This window comes from Aethalodelphis obliquidens, unplaced genomic scaffold, assembly GCF_003676395.1.
Source record: "Aethalodelphis obliquidens isolate GAN/ISIS:26980383/991018 unplaced genomic scaffold, ASM367639v1 scaffold33, whole genome shotgun sequence".
NCBI classification, from domain to species: Eukaryota; Metazoa; Chordata; class Mammalia; order Artiodactyla; family Delphinidae; genus Aethalodelphis; species Aethalodelphis obliquidens.
Window position 1 is genome coordinate 21,146,113 of NW_020837977.1, and position 22,604 is coordinate 21,168,716.

General features: G+C 43.4%; 1 protein-coding gene across 7 annotated transcripts in view; it reads left to right on the plus strand.

Moving 5' to 3' along the window:
- The window catches only part of PRKDC (protein kinase, DNA-activated, catalytic subunit), a 150,435-nt gene that overhangs the window by 39,153 nt on the left and 88,678 nt on the right, over positions 1-22,604 (plus strand). For 6 of the 7 annotated variants that reach the window (XM_027128148.1, XM_027128149.1, XM_027128143.1 and 3 more), the window contains 6 exons: positions 256-408; positions 4,888-4,995; positions 7,392-7,618; positions 16,288-16,382; positions 17,761-17,860; positions 18,993-19,126. In XM_027128148.1, the coding sequence (XP_026983949.1) occupies positions 256-408; positions 4,888-4,995; positions 7,392-7,618; positions 16,288-16,382; positions 17,761-17,860; positions 18,993-19,126 (817 nt within the window). The remainder of the gene's footprint in view (positions 1-255; positions 409-4,887; positions 4,996-7,391; positions 7,619-16,287; positions 16,383-17,760; positions 17,861-18,992; positions 19,127-22,604) is intronic. The other variant, XM_027128146.1, reaches the window with a different exon arrangement.

Genomic DNA, 22,604 nt, shown 5'->3' on the forward strand with positions numbered 1-22,604 from the left:
TTGCGGCAGCATGGATATGTTTCTTATGAGTGTATTAGTCCTGATGTCTAAATCTTTTAAATCTCAGTTCTTCACTGTTGGCTCCAGCTCAAAGTGAACGGAAGCATGAACTTTACACAAGAAGTACCACTTGCCGTTCATTTATTTTGGGTGGGATAGTTATCTGCTGCAGAAGGTTTCCTTTCTAAAGGGCTACATTGTGTAGCATTTCAAAATGCTCTTAACCTTTGTTAAGTCCACCCTGGCCTGTTTCAGGTTGCGGCCTGTGAACTTCTGCACAGCATTGTCATGTTTATGCTGGGAAAAGCCACTCAGATGCCTGACAGTGGCCTGGGCCCCCCACCCATGTACCAGCTCTATAAGCGCACTTTTCCTGTGCTGCTTCGACTGGCATGTGATGTAGATCAGGTAAGTGCATGACTTTGAGTTTGAAACAGTTGCAGAATTTTTTTAAAAAGTCCTGTCTAGTTCAGTGATGGTCAAGGCTTGCTGCACATTGGGACCACTCTGGGGTCTTTGAAAACCTGCTACCTGGCTGCTGCCCTTCCGACTCTGGCTTAATTCCTCAGGGATAGGCCCTAAGGAATTAAGTTAGGAGAGTAATTAATTAAGGAATTAATTACGAGAGTCTAGCCCCTAAGGCTGATTTTACTACCGGCTCTGTCACTTAGGGGTGAAGAAGAGAGGAGGGGCCGTGGCCAGCAGTCGGGGGCGCTTGGAGATGTCAGCAGGTCATCTCTTCCTTGGGGCTTTTGGGACAGAATTCTCCTTTGCTGCTGGGTCACGGAAGACATTCAGATTCTTTATTTTATGAAGCTGGCGGAACCCTGATATAAGGGTGCACGCATAAAAAAGAAAACTAAATGAAAAACTCACCTATAAATATACATGGAATATCCTTCAGTATATATGTGAACGAATCCAGTAGTGCCTTAAAATGCGCCATGATTAAATAGGATTTTGGGGTAAAACTGGAAATTTACCACAGAAATAGGTTTCATAAGCAACGATTCTCTTCATATAGGCCAAGAAGGTATTTTGTTTTGGTAAATCAGGAATCGTTTAATTTTGTCTTTAAAAAAATGATGAAGAATGTTTACCTGAATATCACAGCCAAATCCTGCCCAGCCGTGATGCAGTGATGCCGCCTCGTGCTTCGGCTGAGGTGGGTGCTGGGGTGAGACGTGGCGTGGCCTGTTCACAGGCACCTCCAGCCCCGACCCGGGCCTGTGCATGGAGTGGTTGCTCAGAATGGCTTCGTCTGTGTTTCATAAGTTAATTTGCACTGGTTAACCTCTGGGTCTCTCATCAGGCCATGAGGTCCCTGAGGTCAGGGACGTCGGAGAAAGGAAGGAAAAAAATTATTTTGAATATAGTTTTAAAAAAATATGGAAAGCCCAGAGTATCAACTGATAAATCTAAGAATTAATAAAGGAGAAAGCTGATGAATTACAAAATAGAATTCTCATATATCAGTGTTCTAATATGTCTTATATTCTATTGTAGCTTTGACCACTTGGAAAATGTGTTTACAACATAGCATTCATAACAGCATCAAAAAATGTAATAATAATAAAACATCTGGGGGAGTTCCCTTGTGGCCTAGTGGATAGGATTCTGGGCTTTCACTGCTATGGCCCAGGTTCAGTCCCTGGTTGGGGAACTGAGATCCTGCAAGCTGCATGGCGCAGTGTAAAAAATAAAATGAAGTAAAATAAAACATCTAGGAATAAACTTTAGTGTGCCAGGCAAACATATATTTTATGAATATAAAATGAAAGTGCTGTGTACTTGAAGAATCAATATTGAGGGAATTCCCTGGCAGTCCAGTGGTTAGGACTTGGTACTTCCCCTGCAGGTAGCCCGGGTTTGATCCCTGGTCAGGGAACTGAGATCCCGCAAGCTGGGTGGCGTGGCCAAAAAAAAAAAGAACCAGTATTGAAAAAATTCGAGCTCTTTCCAGATCGTTCAGTAAGTTTGGTATTGTTCCAGCAAAGCCCAGAATTAATTTCATTTTGAACGTCAAAAGTAATCTGGAAGAATAATTGCTAGAGCCTAACCAAGAAAAATTTTGGCAGGGTCAGGTACTGAAGGGTGTCTTGCCCTAACAGATATTAAGAAGAAGTCACGTTAATTATAATGGGGTTGAACTTGTGCACAGATATGTCAGTGGGACTGTCTGGCAGTTGGCAAGTGGACCCATGTGTACACATAAATACTGTATGTGTGGTAAAAGGGGCTTTTTAAGTTAGTGAGAAATGGAACATTTAATAAATTCTATTATAGCATTTGACTAACATGAGAGGTTAATTTCAAATTAAAAAGATTTAGAAGGAAAAATAAACTCTAAAAATATTATAGAAAAATGTGATGAATTATAGCATGTCTGTTTGTGTCTTTGGATTGGGATGGTCTTTTTCATTGGTAAAATATACTAATTAATATAGAAACATATGATGCTAAAAGTGAACCTCCATGTCATCACCCCTTTCCCACCATTATTCCTCAGGAAAAGCCAGTGTATCCTCTGCCGAAAGTTTGGTGAATATACTCCTAGATCTTTGTAAAACATAGCATACGTATAAATTTTATATAAATTTTTTATAAGCATACATATAAATTTTGTTGTACAGATAAAAAGGATTACAGCATTCAAAAATGCTTTCTTTTATGTAAATGTGATTTCTGCTTGGGTGGATTTTATCATTATATTATAGGTGTCTTTCCATACAGTTTGTGTAGAAAGGGAAATTTTCATACAAGGTATTGAAGGGAGATCTGTGGAAGAAAACTGTTAGTGTGTTGATAGTTCTGACTTTATAAGTATTTAAAACCACTGAATGGCACAAACCCACAGTTTTGACATATACATGATGTAGGGAAATTTTTTTTTCCCCACATTGTGCTGAAGATGATAAGATTTTAAAATGGGCAAATGGATAGAGAACAAAAGTGGGCAGCTCGTGAACACAGAAGTACATATGGCCAATTAAATATGTTTTAAATATTCAACCTTTTTAGTAGATAAGGAAATTCAAATTAAAATGGTATGGATTGCAGCAGTTGTCAAATATTTTAAAAATTGGCAGTGTTTAGTGCTGCCAAGCTTGTAGGGAAAGGGGCTTGTGAGTCCTGGCAGGTGGGAGTGTGGACAGCAGCCCTTGTCCAGAGAGGTGTTCAGAGTGGTGTGTATAAGACAGACATAAACTAGAAATACTGCATTTCTAACAACAGGGTTGGGTAACTGGATCATGGTTTATCCATATATGAGATAGCAGGCATCTAATAAAGATACTGATATAGCTTATGTATTTACATGAAAAGTATTCAAAATTAAGGGGCAGAAAAGTGGTTACAAAAGTGTATATTTTTACACACGTGTATACATATATTTAAACGTGTATAAATATACTGAGTTAACAGTGGTTTTGAATGTTAACAGTGGTTACCTTTTGGATGTAGGATTGTAGTTGGATGGTTTTCTACATGTTCTATAAATGGTGTGTGTGTACATATGTATAATTTATGTTCTAAGAATACAAAATAATTCTTTTGGGGGAAAAAAAGTGATGCTTTAAGACCAGGTTAAATTTCCAAACTAAAAGGTAAGATTCTTTTACTTTGATTAAGTCTAAAAGTTGCTTCAAAGTTTAGAAAGATATTTTTTGGAGAAATACCCAGGTGTAAGAACTTGTTGTTTAGTCTGAGCCCCAGACATTTCACGTGATTTTTGTTGTTGTTTTTTAATTTTTAAATTTTATTTTATTTTTTGGCCGCAGCAGGCGTTATGTGGGATCCTAGTTCCCTGACCAGTGATGGAACCCACACCCACTGCAGTGGAAGTACATGGTCCCCCACTGGACTGCCAGGGACCTCCCTCACGTGACTTTTGATGTGGTGTCCGTACCACGTGCTTTGTTCTTAAGCTGAGTATCAGCGGGGAAGTAGAACTCCCCTGGATTTCTCAGTGCTCCTGTAGGGCCAGCCTTGTGAGACAGGAAGACCGGGAATGTTCCCCTTCACTCGGGCTGTGAACATTTACTGTTCGTAGAGAATGAGGGTTAGATGCATAACCGTTTGTCTCAGGAAATTGCTCTGATCCAAAAGGACAGTAAAGCTCTCCAGGCCTGGGAGCCACCCTAGACTGTAGGAGCCAGACACCCACAGGGCTCTCTGGGCCCGGGAGAGACTGTATTTACATTTGAGAAGGTTGGGGTGAGAACCCGCATCTCCACGGAGTAAAGACTAGTTTCCCTTCCTTCTCGGCAGGCAGCCGAGGGGGAGGTGCCTCTTCTCTTGTTCTGTGATACAGCCTGGAAGTCTCTATGCAGAGGACGCTGACCTGGCTTTTTTTTTTTTTGCGGTACACGGGCCTCTCACTGCTGTGGCCTCTCCCGTTGTGGAGCACAGGCTCCGGACGCGCAGGCTCAGCGGCCATGGCTCACGGGCCGAGCCACTCCGCGGCATGTGGGATCTTCCCGGACCGGGGCACGAACCCGTGTCCCCTGCATCGGCAGGCGGACTCTCAACTATTGCGCGGAGGGAAGCCCTGACCTGGCTTTCTGCTTTGTCCCCACGGGGTTGTGAACCGAATGCCTTCTGTTTAGCTCAGGATCAGGTTAATCAGGATGAATGATAAATACCATCACTGTCGACCCTAATTGCCCTCCTCGTTAGAGGAACAGTAAGTTTGGGGATGCGTATTTTTTCTTTGCCGGACTCTTAGGAAGAAGTTAGACCATGTTCGTCACAGAATTTAACTAGAGAAGGAAACTAATATAACCACAGTAGTATTATGCTTAATTTTGCTCCTGTCGTATAAATGGAACTGTCTCTGATATAAAATTTACATGAAAAAAGTAAATTCTGATGTTATTACTCCTTCAGGTGCCAAGGCAACTGTATGAACCTCTAGTTATGCAGCTGATTCACTGGTTCACCAACAATAAGAAATTTGAGAGTCAGGACACTGTTGCCTTACTAGAAACAATACTGGTGAGTAATGGTTCCTGTCCTGCCATTCCCATCAACTGGTTATATGTGATCAATACTCAGAACTTTGAGAAAAGCTACCTGTCAAGGTATCAAAATGTAACATCTAGCTAGATTGGATCATCTCTTTTCTTTTGTTTTGGTGAGATGGCATTTAATGAACAAGGTGCTGTTTATTAAGGGATACTTTTAAATAGCTACAAGCACATAGATGTTTTTGTTTTGTTCCTTTTGGGAGGATGGTTATAAATTTGACAAACTTCATCTACATTAAGGCTGTGTGTGTGTGTGTGTGTGTGTGTGTGTGTGTGTGTGTGTGTGTTGAGGGTGGAAAGGGTGAATAAGAATGTTCTTGGACTTCTATCAGAGTTGCAGTATCCTCTTTTTTTTTTTTTTTTTAACTATAGTATACTAGTTCAGAGTAAAAGGAATTTTTTGAGCTGGTTCTGTTTTCTCCTGCATTCAGATTCAGCAACTCAAAACTCCTAGACATCGCAGTTCACCGTGTACATAGAACTATCCTGAGACAGCAGAGGTGGAATTGTTAGGGTGGGGTCACTGGCTCACTGCGGGCAGAGGCAGTGAGGTCGGCTAAAGCCTTACTGTCTTTCCACACTGATTTGATTTTAATATTCTGAACTCGTGCAAATAACTACATTTGATTTCTTTAAATATCATCTTAATTGATATTTACCTATTATTTCAACCCGTACTTTTGTTTTGGCATATACTGACTTTGGAATCAAAATCCCCAGTTGAGGGACTTCCCTGGTGGTGCAGTGGTTAAGAATCCGCCTGCCAATGCAGGGGACACGGGTTCGAGCCCTGGTCCAGGAAGATCCCACATGCCGCAGAGCAACTAAGCCCGTGTGCCACAACTACTGAGCCTGTGCTCTAGAGCCCACGAGCCACAACTACTGAGCCTGCGAGCCACAACTACTGAAGCCCGAGTGCCTAGAGCCCATGCTCTGCAACAAGAGAAGCCACCGCAACGAGAAGCCCATGCGCCGCAAGGAAGAGTAGCCCCTGCTCGCCACAACTAGAGAAAGCCCGCGCGCAGCAACAAAGACCCAACACAGCCAAAAATAGATAAATAAATTTTTTAAAAAAATGCCCAGTTGAACACATAGCAAGTTTGTGCAAACAAACATCCTTTAATCCCATGTTTTTGCAGACTGATTTGTTTGAATTTGTGGGTCACTTTCTGTTAAGTTTGAAATGAGGTGTGTCGTTGCATGTAGGACCACTATCTGTTGCAGTTTGCCCAGGCCAGCCCTGTTGTCCCTGTTGCCCCTGTTGTGTGTGTAGTTACTAACACAGCTCCTTTCCCTCTCAGAGGTTGCCTAACTGGCTGCCACTTGTGGGCAGTGGGAGTTACTGAACATTTGTAATTAGGATGATGACATCATTGTACCTGTGGTTTAATTCCCTGCAGTGTCTAGTGTGAAACCTGTCTATGACAGATCCATTTAATTAAATTTAACTTGTGGCTTATTTCATTCAGACGGATTTATTCTAATGTTTCTGTTCTGAAGTTTCTATCTTAGCTGTTCCTTTTCCCCTTTTGATCCTTGAAGGTAGCTTAAGTCAGAGCTTCAGGAAAAAAGCAGGTGGGAATGGAAATGTAACATGAGAGGGTTTACGGAAAGAAAAGAAAAGGTGAAGGCGGAGGTGGAGGCTGGTGCACTCCAGTGCACTTGTGTCCCTGCTGTCCGCTCCTCTGCCCGTTTCCGCGGTGCATTACCATCACCTCTGTGAATTCTAATTTGCGCTGTGATCAAAGATTTTGCATGTAGCAAGGAACCAGGCATGTTAGAAAGAATCCCCTTATTTCAGTTTCCGTGTACTTTCTCAAGTTAAACTTTTCCTTTGTGGATCTAAGAGAGAAACAAAAGCACTCAAATTTCCTTAGCTGTTTTTTCAAGTATTTAGAGACTGTGCCTTTCTGGAGACTGCTCTGATAGAAGGTCCTACTTTTAGAACCACACCTCTATGATTTTTCTTTGTGTAGCGTTACAGTTTCCTTGAAACTTGCAAGGGTCTTACTCTATTTATCCTCAATAAATAAAGCATTTCAGATAATGTTATGAGGTAGAATCAACAGAAGTTTTTAGGATATAATCATTGTGTTTCTTCAGGGGAAGGAAAGTCTGCTTTGTTGCTGTACAATTAAAGTATTCTCTTTTTTTCGTGTATTTTTCAGTTTCTTAATTTGTTTAGAAGAAACTTTTCATTATGTCACAAGGAATTTGTTATTAGAGTCTAGATTCTAGACAGATTGGTTTGACTAGTGTCTGTTTTTTTCCTTAATAGTGCTCTAAATTAATTTTCATAACATACTTCATTTATGCTCAGAGGCAGACCAAGGTATTCAGTTGTCATTTTATGCTTTGTTTCAGGATGGAATTGTGGACCCCTTTGACAGTACTTTAAGAGATTTTTGTGGTCGGTGTATTCAAGAATTCCTCAAATGGTCCATTAAGCAGACAACACCGCAGCAGCAGGAAAACAGTCCCGTAAACACCAAATCACTTTTCAAGCGACTGTACAGCTTTGCACTTCACCCCAATGCTTTCAAGAGACTGGGAGCATCACTTGCTTTTAATAATATCTACAGGGAATTCAGGTACGTAAGTTACCTGACAGGGAAGGTGTAAAGATCTTTAAATTTTCTTTTTTTTGTTTTTAAATATTTATTTATTTTCCTTTTCTTTTTTTGGCTGTGTCGGGTCTTAGTTGCAGCAAACGGGATCTTTGTTGGGGCCTGTGGGATCTTTTCGTTACGGCATGCGGTCTAAGATCTCTAAATATTCAATAGTGATTTTGTAAAGTGACTCACTGTTTATGTATCCATGTAGTCATATATCAAGCATTTAGTAAATAGTTAACATGCTGGATGCTGTGCTATTTTCTGGGGATTAAATAATGAATTAAAATGATGTTTGCATTCAAGAAGAGGCTCAGAACGTGTTGAGATCTACATTGAAGCATAATAGTACACAGTCTGGAAAGTGCAACAAGAGCCATAATACACAGTCTTTTGAAGCACAGAAGAGGAGTGTCTGACATGGTTTGAGTAGGTTAGGGGAGGTTTCCTGTACCTCCTGGCCTCCTGTACCTCCTGGCATCCTGTACCTCCTGGCCTCCTGTACCTCCTGGCCTCCTGTTCCATTTATACTTGGGATGAGGCTTAGGGGATGAGTGGAAACTGGCCCAAGCATTTCAGGTCAGAGGGACAGGGCAGAGATAAGAGGACAGTATGTACGGAGACGAAGTCATTTTCTACTCCTTGCTGTGGAGTTTGAGGTTTGGAAGGGAGTGAAATGAGACTGGCCAGGAGCCTCTCTTTGTGGAGTTAAGATGTGAAGGCCACTTCCAGAGACAGCGAGTCCTGGATAGTGGGAGCAGGGAGCGGCACGGTTAGACTCCTCCCCAAATTCTCCTGCCAGTAGCTGTGTGGGGAGTGGGTCTGAGGGCCAGGACACCAGTGACGGGGTGGTTTCACAGTCCAAGGACAAGATAGTCCCTGACCTAAGGTTGTAGTAGTGTTTGTTCGTTTGTTCATTTAGTACTGTTTGCTAGGTCAGACTGTTATGTGCCAGGCATCATGCCAAATGCTGGAGATACAAAGATGTAGCCCTTCGTGAGGGCTGCATTTTAAAGACAGGTAGATAATATTCAACCAATCACAAAGATAAAGGTGAAATCTGTAGCTGGAATTAGTGCTTTTAAGTAGCGGTACAGGGAATTCCCTGGCGGTCCAGTGGTTAGGACACTGCACTTTCATTGCCGGCTGCCTGGGTTCAATACCTGGTCGGGGAACTAAGATCCCACTACTGTGCAGCATGGGAAAAAAAAAATTAAGTAGTGGTACATGATTACTAAGGAACCTTATAATGAGGAATCTGACCTCATTTGGTCAGAATAGCTTCTCTCAGGAATTGGCAGTTGGGTTAGTGATGAGGGGAGCAGTTGTGAAAATAAGATGATGGATGGATGATGGAGGGATGGATGATGGATGGAGAGGTAGGTGGATGATAAGTAGATAGATTTTAGTTGGATGGATGGGTGGATGGATGGATGGATGATGGATGGGTGGATAGATGGATGGATGATGGATGGATGGGTGGATGATGGTTGGAGAGGTAGGTGGATGATAAGTAGATAGATTTTAGTTGGATGGATGGGTGGATAGATGGATGAATGGTGGATGGATGGATGGATGATGGATGGGTGGATAGATGGATGGGTGGACGGACAATGGATGGATGATGGATGGATGGGTGGATGATGGTTGGAGAGGTAGGTGGATGATAAGTAGATAGATTTTAGATGGTTGGATGGATAGATCGGTGGTAGATGGATAGAGAGAGGATAGCTGGATGGATAGGAATCTGTCTCTGCATGTGTGTGGGCATGTGCACGTTTGTATGAAAATCGACTGGAGGGCTTCCCTGGTGGCGCAGTGGTTGGGGGTCCGCCTGCTGATGTAGGGGGTGTGGGTTCGTGCCCTGGTCTGGGGGGATCCTGCCTGCCGCCGAGCGACTGGGCCCGTGGGCCGTGGCCACTGGGCCTGCGTGTCCGGAGCCTGTGCTCCACGGCAGCGGGGGGCAGGCCGCAGCGGTGAGGGGCCCGCGTGCCGCAAAGAAAAAAAAAATCGACTGGAGTTTGAAGCCACTGTGTTGATTTTTTTAGTTGAGGTATAGTTGATGTAAAATGTATGTTTCAGGTGTACAGTGTAGTGATTCACAATTTTTAAAGGTTATGCTCCATTTATAGTTATTATAAAATATTGGCTGTTTTCCTGTGCTGTACATTATATCCTGGTTGCTTATCTGTTTTATGCATAGTAGTTTGTGTCTCTAAGTCCCCTACCCCTATTTTGCCCCTCCTCCTTCCCTCTGGTAACCACTAATTTGTTCTTTATATCTGTGAGTCTGGTTCTGTTTTGTTATATACATATGTTTGTTTTATTTTTTAGAGTTCTCATACAAGTGGTATCATACAGTATTCATCTGGTGTATTTCACTAAGCATAATACTCTGTAGGTCCATCCATGTAGCTGCAAATGGAATTATTTTCATTCTTTTTTATGGCTGAGTAACATTCATTGTATATATTTACCACATCTTTTATTTATTTATTTCTTCGGCCTGACCAGGGATCTAACCTGTGCCCCCTGCAGTGGAAGCACGGAGTCCTAACCACTGGACTGCCAGGGAAGTCCCTTACCACATCGTCTTTATCCATTGTTGGACACATTGTTGATGGACACTTAGGTTGTTTCCATGTCTTGGCAATTGTGAATAGTGCTGCTATGAACAGTGGGGTGCATGTAGTTTTTCAAATAAGTGTTTTTGGGTTTTTTGGATAAATACCCAGGAGTGGAATTGCTGGGCTGTATGGTAGCTCTATTTTTAGTTTTTTGAGGAATCTCCACACTGTTCTCCGCAGTGGCTGCACTAATTTACATTCCCACGCACAGCGCATGAGGCGCACTTTTCTCCGCATCCTCGCCAGTACTTGTTATTTGCGGTCTTTTTGGTGATAGTCATCTGCCACGTGTGAGGTGATGTCTCATTGTGGTTTTGATTGTACTTCCCTGATGATTAACCATGTTGAGCATCTTTTCATATGCCTGTTGGCTATCTGTGTGTCTTCTTTGCAAAAATGTCTATTCAGGTCTTTGTTTTTTTGATACTGAGCTGTTTGAGCTGTTTGTATATTTTGGATATTAGCCCTATATTCATCTTATCATTTGCAGATATTTTCTCCCGTTCAGTAGGTTGTCATTTTGTTTTGTTGATGGTTTCCTTTGCTGTGCAGAAGTTTTTAGGTTTAATTAGGCCTCCTTTGTTTCTTTTTGTTTTCTTTGCTTTAGGAGACAGAAAACATTGCTACAATTTATGTCAGAGAGTGTTCTGTCTGTATTTTCTTCTAGGAGTTTTAAGGTTTCCAGTCGTACGCTTAGGTGTTTAATCCATTTTGAGTTTATTTTTTTTGTATGCTGTTAGAGAATGAATGTTCTAATTTCATTCTTCTACGTGTAGCTGTCCGGTTTTCCCAGCACCAGTTATTGAAGAGACTGTCTTTTCTGCATTGTATATTCTTGCCTCCTTTGTCATAGATTAATTGACCATAAGTGCGTGGGCTTATTTCTGGGCTCTCTGCTCTGTTCCATTGATCTATACATCTGTTTTGTGCTAATACCGTGCTGTTTTGATTACCATACGCTATAGTCTGAAGTCAGGGAGCGTGATGCCTCCAGCTCTGTTATTCTTTCTCAAGATTGTTTTGGCTATTTGGCGTCTTTTGTATTTCCATACAAAATTTAAAATTATTCTAGTTCTGTGAAAAATGCCCTTGGTATTTTGATACGTTTTTTCCTTCTAGTTTTTTAAATTGTGAAACCTGTGTGTATAGAAGAATGTTTAAAAACATGTAAAATTGTCACTATTTGCAGATGACATGATATTACAGATAGAAAACCCTAAAGACTCCACCAATAAAACTGTTAGAACTAATAAACTCAGTAAAATTGCAGGATACAAAATCAGTATACAAAAGTCTGTTGCCTGTCTATGTACTCATAATGAACAATCAGAAATTGAAATTAAGAAAACAATCTCAGGACTTCCCCAGTGGCACAGTGGTTAAGAATCCGCCTGCCAATGCAGGGGACATGGGTTCGAGCCCTGGTCCGGGAAGATCCGACATGCTGCGGAGCAACTAAGCCTGTGCGCCACAACTACTGAGCTTGTGCTCTAGAGCCCGTGAGCCACAACTACTGAAGCCTGTGTGCTCTAGGGCCTGCGTGCTGTAACCACTGAAGCCTGCACGCCTACAGCCTGTGCTCTGCAACAAGAGAAGCCACTGCAGTGAGAAGCCTGCGCACCGCAACAGAGAATAGTCCCCGCTCACCGCAACTAGAGAAAGCCCACGCGCAGCAACAAAGAAGACCCAACGCACCAAAAAAAAAAAAAAAAAAAAAAGAAAAAGAAAACAATCTCATTTACAGCTGTATCAAGAGGAATAAAATACCTAGGGATAAATTTAACCAAGGGGGTGAAAGACCTGTACACTGACAACTGTAAGACATGGATGACAGAAATTGAAGAAGACACAAATAAATAGATATTCTGTGCTCATGGATTGGAAGAATTAATATTGTTAAAATTTCCACACTACCCAAAGCAATCTTCAGATTGAGTGCAATCCCTATCAAAATTCCAATGGCTTTTTTCACAGAAATAGGGCAAACAGTCCTAAAATTTGTATGGAACCACAAAGACCCTGAAAAGTCAAAGCAATCCTGAAAAAGAACAAGGCTGGAAGCATCACGCTTCCTGATTTCCAACTACTGTACAAAGTTATAGTAATCAAAACAACATGGTGTTGGCAGAAATACAGTCACATAGATCATTGGAACAGAACAGAATGCCCAGAAATAAATCCACACACTTATGGTCAATTAATTTTATGACAGAGGAGCCAGGAATACACAGTGGAGAAAGACAGCCTCTTCAATAAATGGTGTTGCGAGAACTGGACCCCTGTCTTACACCATTCACAAAAACTAACTCAAAATGGAGTAAAGATTTGAACGTAAGACCTGAAACCATAAAACTCCTAGAAGAAAACATAGGTGGTAAGCTCCCTGACATAGGTCTGGTAAGCTTCCTGACATAGGTCTTAGGGATGATTTTTTGAATCTGACACCAAAAGCAAAAATAGACAAGTGGGATTACATCCAACTAAAAACTTCTGCACAGCAAACGGTCAACAAAATGAAAAGGCAACCTACTGAATGGGAGAATATAGTTGCAAATCATATATCTAATAAAGGGTTAATGTCCAAAATATATAGAGAGCTCAATGGCAAAAAATCTGATTAGAAAAATGAGCAGAATATCTGACAAGACATTTTCCCAAAAAAGACATAGAAATGGCCAACAGGTACGTGAAAAGATGCTTAACATCACTAATCATCAGGGAAATGCAGATCAAAACCACAATGAGGTATCACCTCACACTGGTCAGAATGGCCGTCATCAAAAAGTCTACAAATACCAAATGCTAGTGAGGGTGTGGAGAAAAGGGAACCCTCGTGCACTGTTGACGGGAATGTAAATTCGTGTAGCCACTGTGGAAAATAGTGTGGAGGTTCCTCAAAAAATTAAAAATAGAACTACCATACAATCCAGCAATTCCACCCCTGGGTATTTATCCGAAGAAAATGAAAACGCTAATTTGAGGAGATTTATGCACCCCCATGTTCATTGCAGCATTATTTGTAATAGCCAAGACATGGAAGCAACCTAAGTGCCTATTGAGAGATGAATGGATATAGAATATCTAATACACACACACACACACACACACACACACACACACACACACACACACATACACACACACACACACACACACACACACACACACACACACACACACACACACACACACACACACACACACACACACACACACGAATATTACTCAGCCATAAAAAAGAAGAAAATCTTGCCATTTGTGACAACATGGATGGACCTAGTGGGCATTATGCTAAGTGAGATAAGTCAGACAGAATAAGACAAATACTGTGTGATCTCACTTATATATGAAATTGTAAACAACAACAGCAAACAAACAAGCTCACAGATACAGAGAACAGATTGGCGGTTGCTAAAGCCAGGGCTGGGGGCTCAGAGCAGTGGGCGAAGGGGACCAAAGCTACACATTTTAAGTTATAAAAGAAGTAAGTCCTGGTGGAGTGATGCACAGCATGATGACTACAGTTAATACCACTGTATCCTATATATGGAAGCTGCTGAGAGAGAAGATATTAAAAGTTCTTATCACAAGGTACAACATGTTGTAAGTAGGTGTGGTGACTGATGTTGACTAGGCTTGCAGTGATGGTTTTGTAACATGTACAAATAGCGAACTGCTACGTTGTGCACCTGAAACTGATGCAACGTATGTCAGTTATGCCTCAATTTGAAAGCCCTAAAATGTGTAAAGTTTGTATAATAATAATAGCAACAGAAGTGCCCGCATATTGACCACCTAGCTTTAGAAGTGGAGCATTATCAGTATTTTAGATCCGCCCTGCCCTAAGGTAATCCTTCTCCTGACTTGGATGTCACTTGTTCCCTTGCTTTGCTGTTTTGTTTCATTCTCTGTATATTGGTATGTACCCTAATCGGTGTGCTCTTGGTTTCGGAAAGCAGCTGTTAGGCATAGACACGGCCAGGGAAGTTTGGGTCAGTGTTTTCACTGTCAGGTAAAGGATCCTGGGAAACTGCTGAACAGAGACTGGCTTCAGCTTCTCAGAGGACAGGAGCCTGGTCCAAGGAATTAGGTTGACAAAGTCCATCGTTAGTCCTGGGAAGCCGAGCTCTCTAGAAATGTGTGAAGTGGACCCACAACTGACATTGGGGAGAAGTACCGTCCAAGAATGTGGACTGCCCTTTAGTTTCTGCTTCTGAGACCCCAGTGGCCTGACTTGGGTGTCAGGAGCAGGTCAGAGCAGAATTCTCTCGTGGGGTCAGTGAGCGCAGTCGACAGTCCAGGCTGAACCTGGGCTGGAGGGCAGCGTCACGCAGGGGGTCGTTGGGCCTGGCTCCTTTGGGTCTGTCGGGGTGGAGAGCTCCTCTCCGCCCCACTCGCCCACCCTGTCTGACCCGACTGTGCGCCCGCGCACTCCCCCCTCCGTCCTGTTGGGCCTTGTTGCCTTTCCCCTGTTGCCGTCTTTCTCGGATGCTCGGATTTGCTGGACTGCATTCCGGGTGGCTTTGAGAAATGATGCCCGAGGGAACCGTGTTCGAGGGATTGTGTGTTGAGTGATGTAAGTGCAAGTTAGGGTGCTTCCATCCTGCAAGCTCATGAACTGTTTTGGAGAGCTTTCCTTGGGGATCGTGGATTTGGAGTATCATTTGGTCGTGTCATTTCCTCCTTGCTACTTCAAATGGTTTTGGCATCTAAGATACAAGCTACTGTAGCCAGCCTGGGACTCTGACCCCAACCCCCCCTTCTATGGTCTGGCCGCACGTCGCTCTTCCAGGTGAGCCTTGGCCCCTAGCTCCGACTCCTGTGCTGCATCCGCCTTCGTGGCCCACAGCGCGATGCCCTTTAGTGTCAGTGTCACATCTGGGTGTGTGGTGGGGTGTCGTGGCGGGCGCTTGGAGCTTGTGGGTCCCCCTCTAGGATTCAAATTTAAAAAATTAGGGTGATAGTCCTCCCAAACCAAACAGCGGTGTGCGGTCCTGTTCTCAGTCCCCCCCCCACCCTCCAGTGCCTGCTGGTTCCTCACTCTGGTCCTGTTTCAGGAAATCACCACCTCAGAGGTGGAGCAGTGACCCTGCACTTGGTCACACAGCTAGAGCGCTCATGAGCCTTAGTGCCCCTGCCTGGCGTTGTGTGCTTAATCATTCACTGTCCTGTGTCACTGAGGAACAGATTTTCCAGGGAGAGGCTGGCCTGTGCCTGTGACCTGCCCATGAGTGTGACGTCAGTGGTTGGTCCACAGATATTGTGGTCCAGGTAGTTGTTCACATGTGGCGGATATGCTTGTAAAAGGCCCAGAGATGACTGTTGATGTTAACTTACTTTTGGATAGGTAGAGAACTTTTTTTTTTAATTTATTTATTTTTGCTGTGTTGGGTTTCAGTTTCTGTGCGAGGGCTTTCTCTAGTTGTGGCAAGCGGGGACCACTCTTCATCGCAGCGCGTGGGCCTCTCACTATTGTGGCCTCTCCCGTTGCGCAGCACAGGCTTCAGATGCACAGGCTCAGTAGTTGTGGCTCATGGGCCTAGTTGCTCCGCGGCACGTGGGATCCTCCCAGACCAGGGCCTGAACCCGCGTCCCCTGCATTAGCAGGCAGACCCTCAACCACTGTGCCACCAGGGAAGCCCCGGTAGAGAACTTCTAAAATTCCGTTTTTTAAAAAAATGTGGACGTAGTACCAGGTCTTCTTTTCTGCTACATGTAATTTTGATGAGGTGTGTGGAGTGTGGTCAGAACAGTGGCTTTAGGTTTTAGGTTATGTGCTGTGAGCAGGTCCACAGGTGAGGAGGGTGCTTGTAACAGTAAAAAAGCCCGTGCCTCTTGGTCTGTTTTTGACCAGGTTTTCTTCTTTCAGAAGTGTTTTAGGTTTTATGTTTTAAAAGATTTGTGGCATTTTTAAAGACAAATTTCATTAAGGTACGTATTCTTTAATAACATAACTTTTTCCCTTCATTGTTTCTGTTTTATTGTCTTCTCAGATAAGGCTCAATATTCTTTATTTTTCAGGGAGGAAGAGTCTCTGGTAGAACAGTTTGTGTTTGAAGCCTTGGTTACATACGTGGAAAGCCTGGCCTTAGCACATGCGGATGAGAGGTCCTTGGGTAGGTCCCATTCGGGCTCTCTGTGTGTGCGCAGCGAGCCTGTCCATGCGGGGGCCTGGGTCACCCCCTCGTAAGGTGCTGTCTTCTCCTCACATCCCCGTTTAGGGTGATAAGTGAAGGGGAGGTGGGGCCCTCTGCTGCCTCAAACCCGCTTGTTACAAGAGGCTTCAGTGCCTCCTCTACGACTCGCCGTGTCCCCTGGCATCCACTCAGCTTGACCCCTGGTTGGTCAGGGATCCTGGCCAGGGCAGGTGGGGCAGCCCTGCTGTGAAGCTCCAGTGAAAGTGCACAGCTGACACGAGCTAAAGAAAGCTGGCCCTTGTCTCTGAATTCACTAATGACACCTAGAAGGTAGAAAGTAGGTTTCCTTACAGAATTGTAATAAGGCTATTTTGACAGTAACTAAGACGTCATTTTAAAATACTAAGTCAGAAATATGCTGAAGTGGCAAAGAGAGTAATAAATGATCGTCTTTGCAGTTAACTTCTGTCCAGAAGCTGTCGGGACTACCTAGGAGTTCTGGGGCTGGAAAACTTCCTGGCATCTCCCCGCTCAGTCTGCAGGGCGTCTGGCCCGGGGCGTGTGGACCCTGATGTGGCTCTCGCAGCGGGTGCCGTGGGGACCCCCTCTCACTTGCCAAATGGTGGTGTCTCTCATTTTTTGACAGATTGAAGCTCTGTTGTCCTCCATGGTGATAGCCCTACTCATGAGCAAAAACACTTAAAATTCAGTCCTGCCGTCAGCCGTCATTAGCTTAAAATTGCCTTATCTTGACATCGTATATAGGGGAATTTTCTCAACAAGTGAAATTTTACTCTTTTAAAATCACTGCCATAGCTAAAAGGCGTAGATGAAATTTTACTCTTTAAAAAATCACTGCCATAGTTAAAAAGTGTAGAAAGAAAACTTCCTTGGTAACAGAGGTCAAAATAGGCTGTGTGAGGCCCCTTTCCTGAATAACCCTAGACGCCTGTAGATGGTTTTACTATTTTATTTCTCTTCTTCTCCTGCAGTGGCTGTATTATTAACTGTAATATAGTTTAACCTACATGAGAAAAGTGCGGGTCAAGGAACTGACCCCCTGAAATAATAGCCTTCAGTGGGGTGCACGGGCTCTGGCCTGCTTTGTGGGTTTTGTAACACCTGCAGAGCCCTTCCATCTCAGACCTGTACGCAAGGCTGTGCCTTGCTGTCCTGCGATCTTAAACATGGGTTTTGTATTTGGATGTGCAGTGTTGTATTTTGAGGGATGAAAAACAGTCTTTTGTAAAATCACCTTTTTAATTACAAAACTAGGCCAATAAGCCTGTAGTACTACTTTGTTAATGATGATCAGCTGTAGATCTCCTTCAGCAATCTCTGTTTGTGTTGAGAGCAGGTACAGTTCAGCAATGCTGCGATGCTATCGATCACCTGGGGCGCATCGTCGAGAAGAAGCACGTTTCTTTAAACAAAGCAAAAAAGCGACGCTGTCCCCGGTAGGTGATGTTGCTTCCTTTTTCTTTTTCTTTCCCCCGAACATAAAACTAATTCTCAGTTAACACAGGAGAATCCAGGAGGAATTTGTGGAAGTATAAAGAGTCAATTTTCCAAAGTAACTTAAAAGTTTTATGTTTGAAAGTGCTTTGTTTAAGGTGTCATCTTGGTTGGGATAGTGGATACAACTTGAAAATCAGCTTTGTAACTGAGACATTTGTCTGCACTAATTCTGAATACGAATTTGGTGTGGAATTATTTGCTTGGAATCTGCATGAGCTGTTTGTTATGGAGTAGATTTGAAATGTAAGAACTAAAATATTAAAATAGTAGGATTTTGACAGAATGAGGTTGCAGATTATGAAATAAAGCCACTCAAAACCAAGGCTGGCTTATTGCCCAGTGGTTTCCAGTCTTTGCTCCCATTTCCATCCCGGCAAGGTCTCTTTCTCAGACGGGGTGCGGGTGTGCCATGCCTCTTCCCCCAGGTCTGTGCAGGGGTCTGGGGGCTCTGGTGTCTGCTGGCGCCCACCACTCTGCAGAAGCATAGCCTGTAGACTGGTCATTAATACTCCGTCTGTGGTTTTAAAATTGATTCTTCCAGATTCTGCCGCGAGTATGACATCTCTCCAGGTCATTCATGCTCACACTTGAGCAGTAGAATTACCTTGGGGTCTGGTTACATACAGTACAGGTCGCTGGGCCTTGCTCTGGAATTGGCTTCAGTAGGTTTAGGGTGGGGCTGAGAATTTGCCTTTCTGCCAAGCTAATACTGATGTAGCTGGTCCAGGGACCACAGTTTGAGAAGCACTACTTCAGAACCTAAACCCCCTTTCAGTTTACAGTGCATTGAAAAGGGAACATGCAAAGACTTGGTGCTGATCTTTTAAGAAATGCTTTTTAATTTTCCCTCAATTAAAAAAATAAAAGGAAGGCAGCATTTAGGACCTATTTCACCTGTGATGTTTTGATTGTATTCTAATGATAATACACTAAAAATAAATTGAATGCCTTTAAATATGGTTTCTACATGTATCAGGGTAGCAAAATTGAATGTATGGTTTTTAGACTCTGGGGCCAGCTAAATGCTGAATGTTGGAGTGTGAATATTAAATACATGTATTCTCCATGCAGAGGCTTTCCACCTACGGCACCCTTGTGTTTATCAGACGTGGTCCAGTGGCTTTTCTCCAATTGTGGGAGGCCCCAGACAGAATGTCGACACAAGTCCATAGAACTCTTTTATAAGTTTGTTCCTTTGTTGCCAGGTATGATGGTCTTTATGCCCTATAAATGACTTTTGCTAGTAGTTTAGAGACGCACTTATATAAAACATGATATTTCCATTATTTAGATAAATGTAATATGTTCTAATAAATATAAAAATAAGTACGCTCTAATACATACAAAGAATAAGTACAAAAAATAATCATTACAGATCATTTGTAAAACAGGTGATGAATTATGGCTGTACATTTCTCAAAGATTTATAGAAGAAAAGAAAAAAATGCTTTTGATGTTAGACGATACAGAAGAGGTGAACTTAGAATTTCCTAGTACCTTTTATTCCGCATCTTTGCTTTTCTGTCCCACTTAAAAGAAAGAAGGAAGGATTGGATGACCATAGTAGTTAACACGATATTCAATTAAGGTTTAGAAATCTTATTAATAGTTAATGAAGCGGGACTTCCCTGGTGGCGCAGTGGTGAAGAATCTGCCTGCCAGTGCAGGGGACACGGGTTCAAGCCCTGGTCCGGGAAGATCCCGCATGCCGCAGAGCAACTAAGCCCGTGCGCCACAACTACTGAGCCTGTGCTCTAGAGCTCGCAAGTCACAACTACTGAGCCTGTGTGCCGCAACTACTGAGCTTGTGCTCTAGAGCCTGCGAGCCACAACTGCTGAGCCTGCGTGCTGCAACTACTGAAGCCCTCATGCCTAGAGCCCATGCTCCTCAACAAGAGAAGCCACCGCAATGAGAAGCCCACGCACCGCAAGGAAGAGTAGCCCCTGCTCGCCACAACTAGAGCAAGCCACGTGCAGCAGCAGACTCAATGCAGCCAAGTATAAATTTAAAAAAAACAGTTATATATATTAAAAAAATAGTTAATGAAGTAATGCAGTTGTGTTTTTTGGCCTGTAATTAATAAGGAATTGCCAGACTCCTAAGTCTGAATGATCTCAGATCATTTGGTATTAAAGGAAAGCAATGGACCTATGCTTTTCAGTCGTTACTGTACTAAACCATTAAACTACTTAAGAGACTTGAGACAATTTCTAAATTTCTCAGGAATAAATGTATTGGTAGCTCAGGTGTGGGGTTTGGTAGCTCAGGCATGGGGAAGCTGTGCCCCAGGACAGACTCCGGCCCTGGCTCCCCTTCACGTGCACCAGGCACTAGTCCAGAACCAGGGCATGTGCATCTGGGTGAGGAGGTGCCCGCACACAGCGGACCGTGAGCTGGTTCTCTTGAGCAAGGGGCTTGGAGTGCCTCTGCGGGGCTGCTTCAGGGGCAGCAGGTGGAAATGACTGCATGTCATTCTGAGACTTAGAAGGGTGCTGCATGTGTTATGCTCGAACATGATGTATACTGTGGAATGCGTTATGTTAAATACTATATATTCTGCATACTGTATGTTGTGATTGTATTCATACTATGCATTACGTATACCATATAAATACAGAGGATGTAATTATCTACTAGACTATAATTTTACGTATATGGTAGAAATGTATATTTGTTTTTTTAATGTAGAGAATTGTTTTAAAAACATTATTAGTATTTTATATACGCTTACTGCTTTTAGTTAACAAGTTTGCTTTACCTGTTGTCATTCTCACAACGAAGTCAGTGAAGAGTGGATGGGATGGAAGGCGGGGCATCTTCTCCTTATTTTTAGAGGAAACTAAGGCCCAGACTGCGGAGGTAGCACTGCTGGCTGCAGGCCCCGCGGTTCCAGCGGCGTCAGCTTGGCTGATCGCAGACGTTTCCGCTGCTCTTCTTCGTAGCTGCCTGCTACATACTTTCAGGGAAGTAATAGCGCTCTGCCTCTCAGAGTGGTCTTTGTTAGTAAGCACAGGATGCTGAGTACTGGTGAACCTTGCCCTGCTACCACCGTGACTCACCTCTTCTGTGTCTTCCAGTGGGGTGTCTGCCCTCTTCTTTGACTTTGCCCCTGTGATTTTGAAGGTCCCGTGTCCTGCAGTAGTACCGTGTGCGTGGTCGGGCCGGGTATGTGGACACCCAGACCCATGGGACGTTATGACAGGTGCAGGTGTGTCCCCGCTGCGTGTCGGGGCCTTCCGATGCCGACACCGGGGAGTGGGGGCGGATTGGGTGGAGAGGCAGAGAGACAGAGACCACCTCACAGTGGGGAGGGCCCCCCCCAATCCTCGACTTGTCTTGCTTCCCTCTAGACCTGTCTTCCCAGGTCCTTCCTTTCTGCACGTCCTCTTCTGCCGCTCTTAGCTAGCACTCGACGTAGAATTTAAATATAGTAGTGTTCTTCACTCATGGTTACAGTTTTATTCATTTCTTCTTAGTGAAAATAATGGAAAGTTTAATATTTCTTCCTAAAACAACCCCTGAAAACATGGTACTAGTCTTTTACTTATATAGCTTGTGAGAGGTATTTTTGACACAGTAAAAAAAAATTTCTTCTTTTTTTTAAAATAAATTTATTTATTTATTTATTTTTGGCTACATTGGGTCTTTGTTGCTGCGTGCAGGCTTTCTCTAGTTGTGGAGAGTGGGGGCTACTCTTCGTTGTGGTGCGCGGGCTTCTCATTGCGGTGGCTTCTCCTGTTGTGGAGCACGGGCTCTAGGCGCACGGGCTTCAGTAGTTGTGGCTCACGGGCTCTAGAGCGCAGGCTCAGTAGTTGTGGTGCACGGGCTCCAGGACGCAGGCTCAGTAGTTGTGGCTCATGGGCTTAGTTGCTCCGTGGCACGTGGGATCTTCCCAGACCAGGGCTCGAACGCACGTCCCCTGCATCGGCAGGTGGATTCTTAACCACTGCACCACCAGGGAAGCCCCCAGTTCTTCTTTTGCATCAGAATTACATTACTGTTTTGGATTCTTCTGTACCTTCATTAGGGTCAGAATGACTTGACCTTTTCACAGCCACTGATTTCAGAGCATACAAAATACACTTTAATGTTTTTTTCTTTAATTTAGAAAATGATTAATACCTAAAAGAAAAATATCTTTTCAAAAGCAGATCATTTGACTCTTTTATTTAATAAGCACGGCACTTACCACGTGGTAGATGCTATTCTAAGTGTTTTTTCAGATATTAACTGCTTCAGTTCACTTCACCTTGGTGACAACCTCAGAGGTAGATACTGTGTGCGTCTCACCGTGGACGAGGAAGCAGCCTGGCGAGGCCTGGTCCCCGCGGCCGCCAGTGGCACAGGCAGAGGGGCTGGAGTGTCTGACTGCTCTGTGTTTATTCCGTAAAAAAAGCAATAATGACTTTCAAGAAAAAAGGCAAGAGAAAGAGTATGAAGTTTATAGGTATTCAGGTGGTATCCGACTATGTTAATAATGTTTAAAGAAACTGAAGATAATGGCTTTTGGTGGAAATACTTTCTTGACAGTAAGTACAGTGAGCAAGTTGTGAGTGCTGTGGTTAAAATAAGACTATCCTGGATCATTTTGGAATTTCAGTGCACTGGTAGGTCGTTTATGTGGGACATTTATGGAAAACTATTTGAAATATTGTGATATTGCCTGTCTTGTTCTGGTCTGA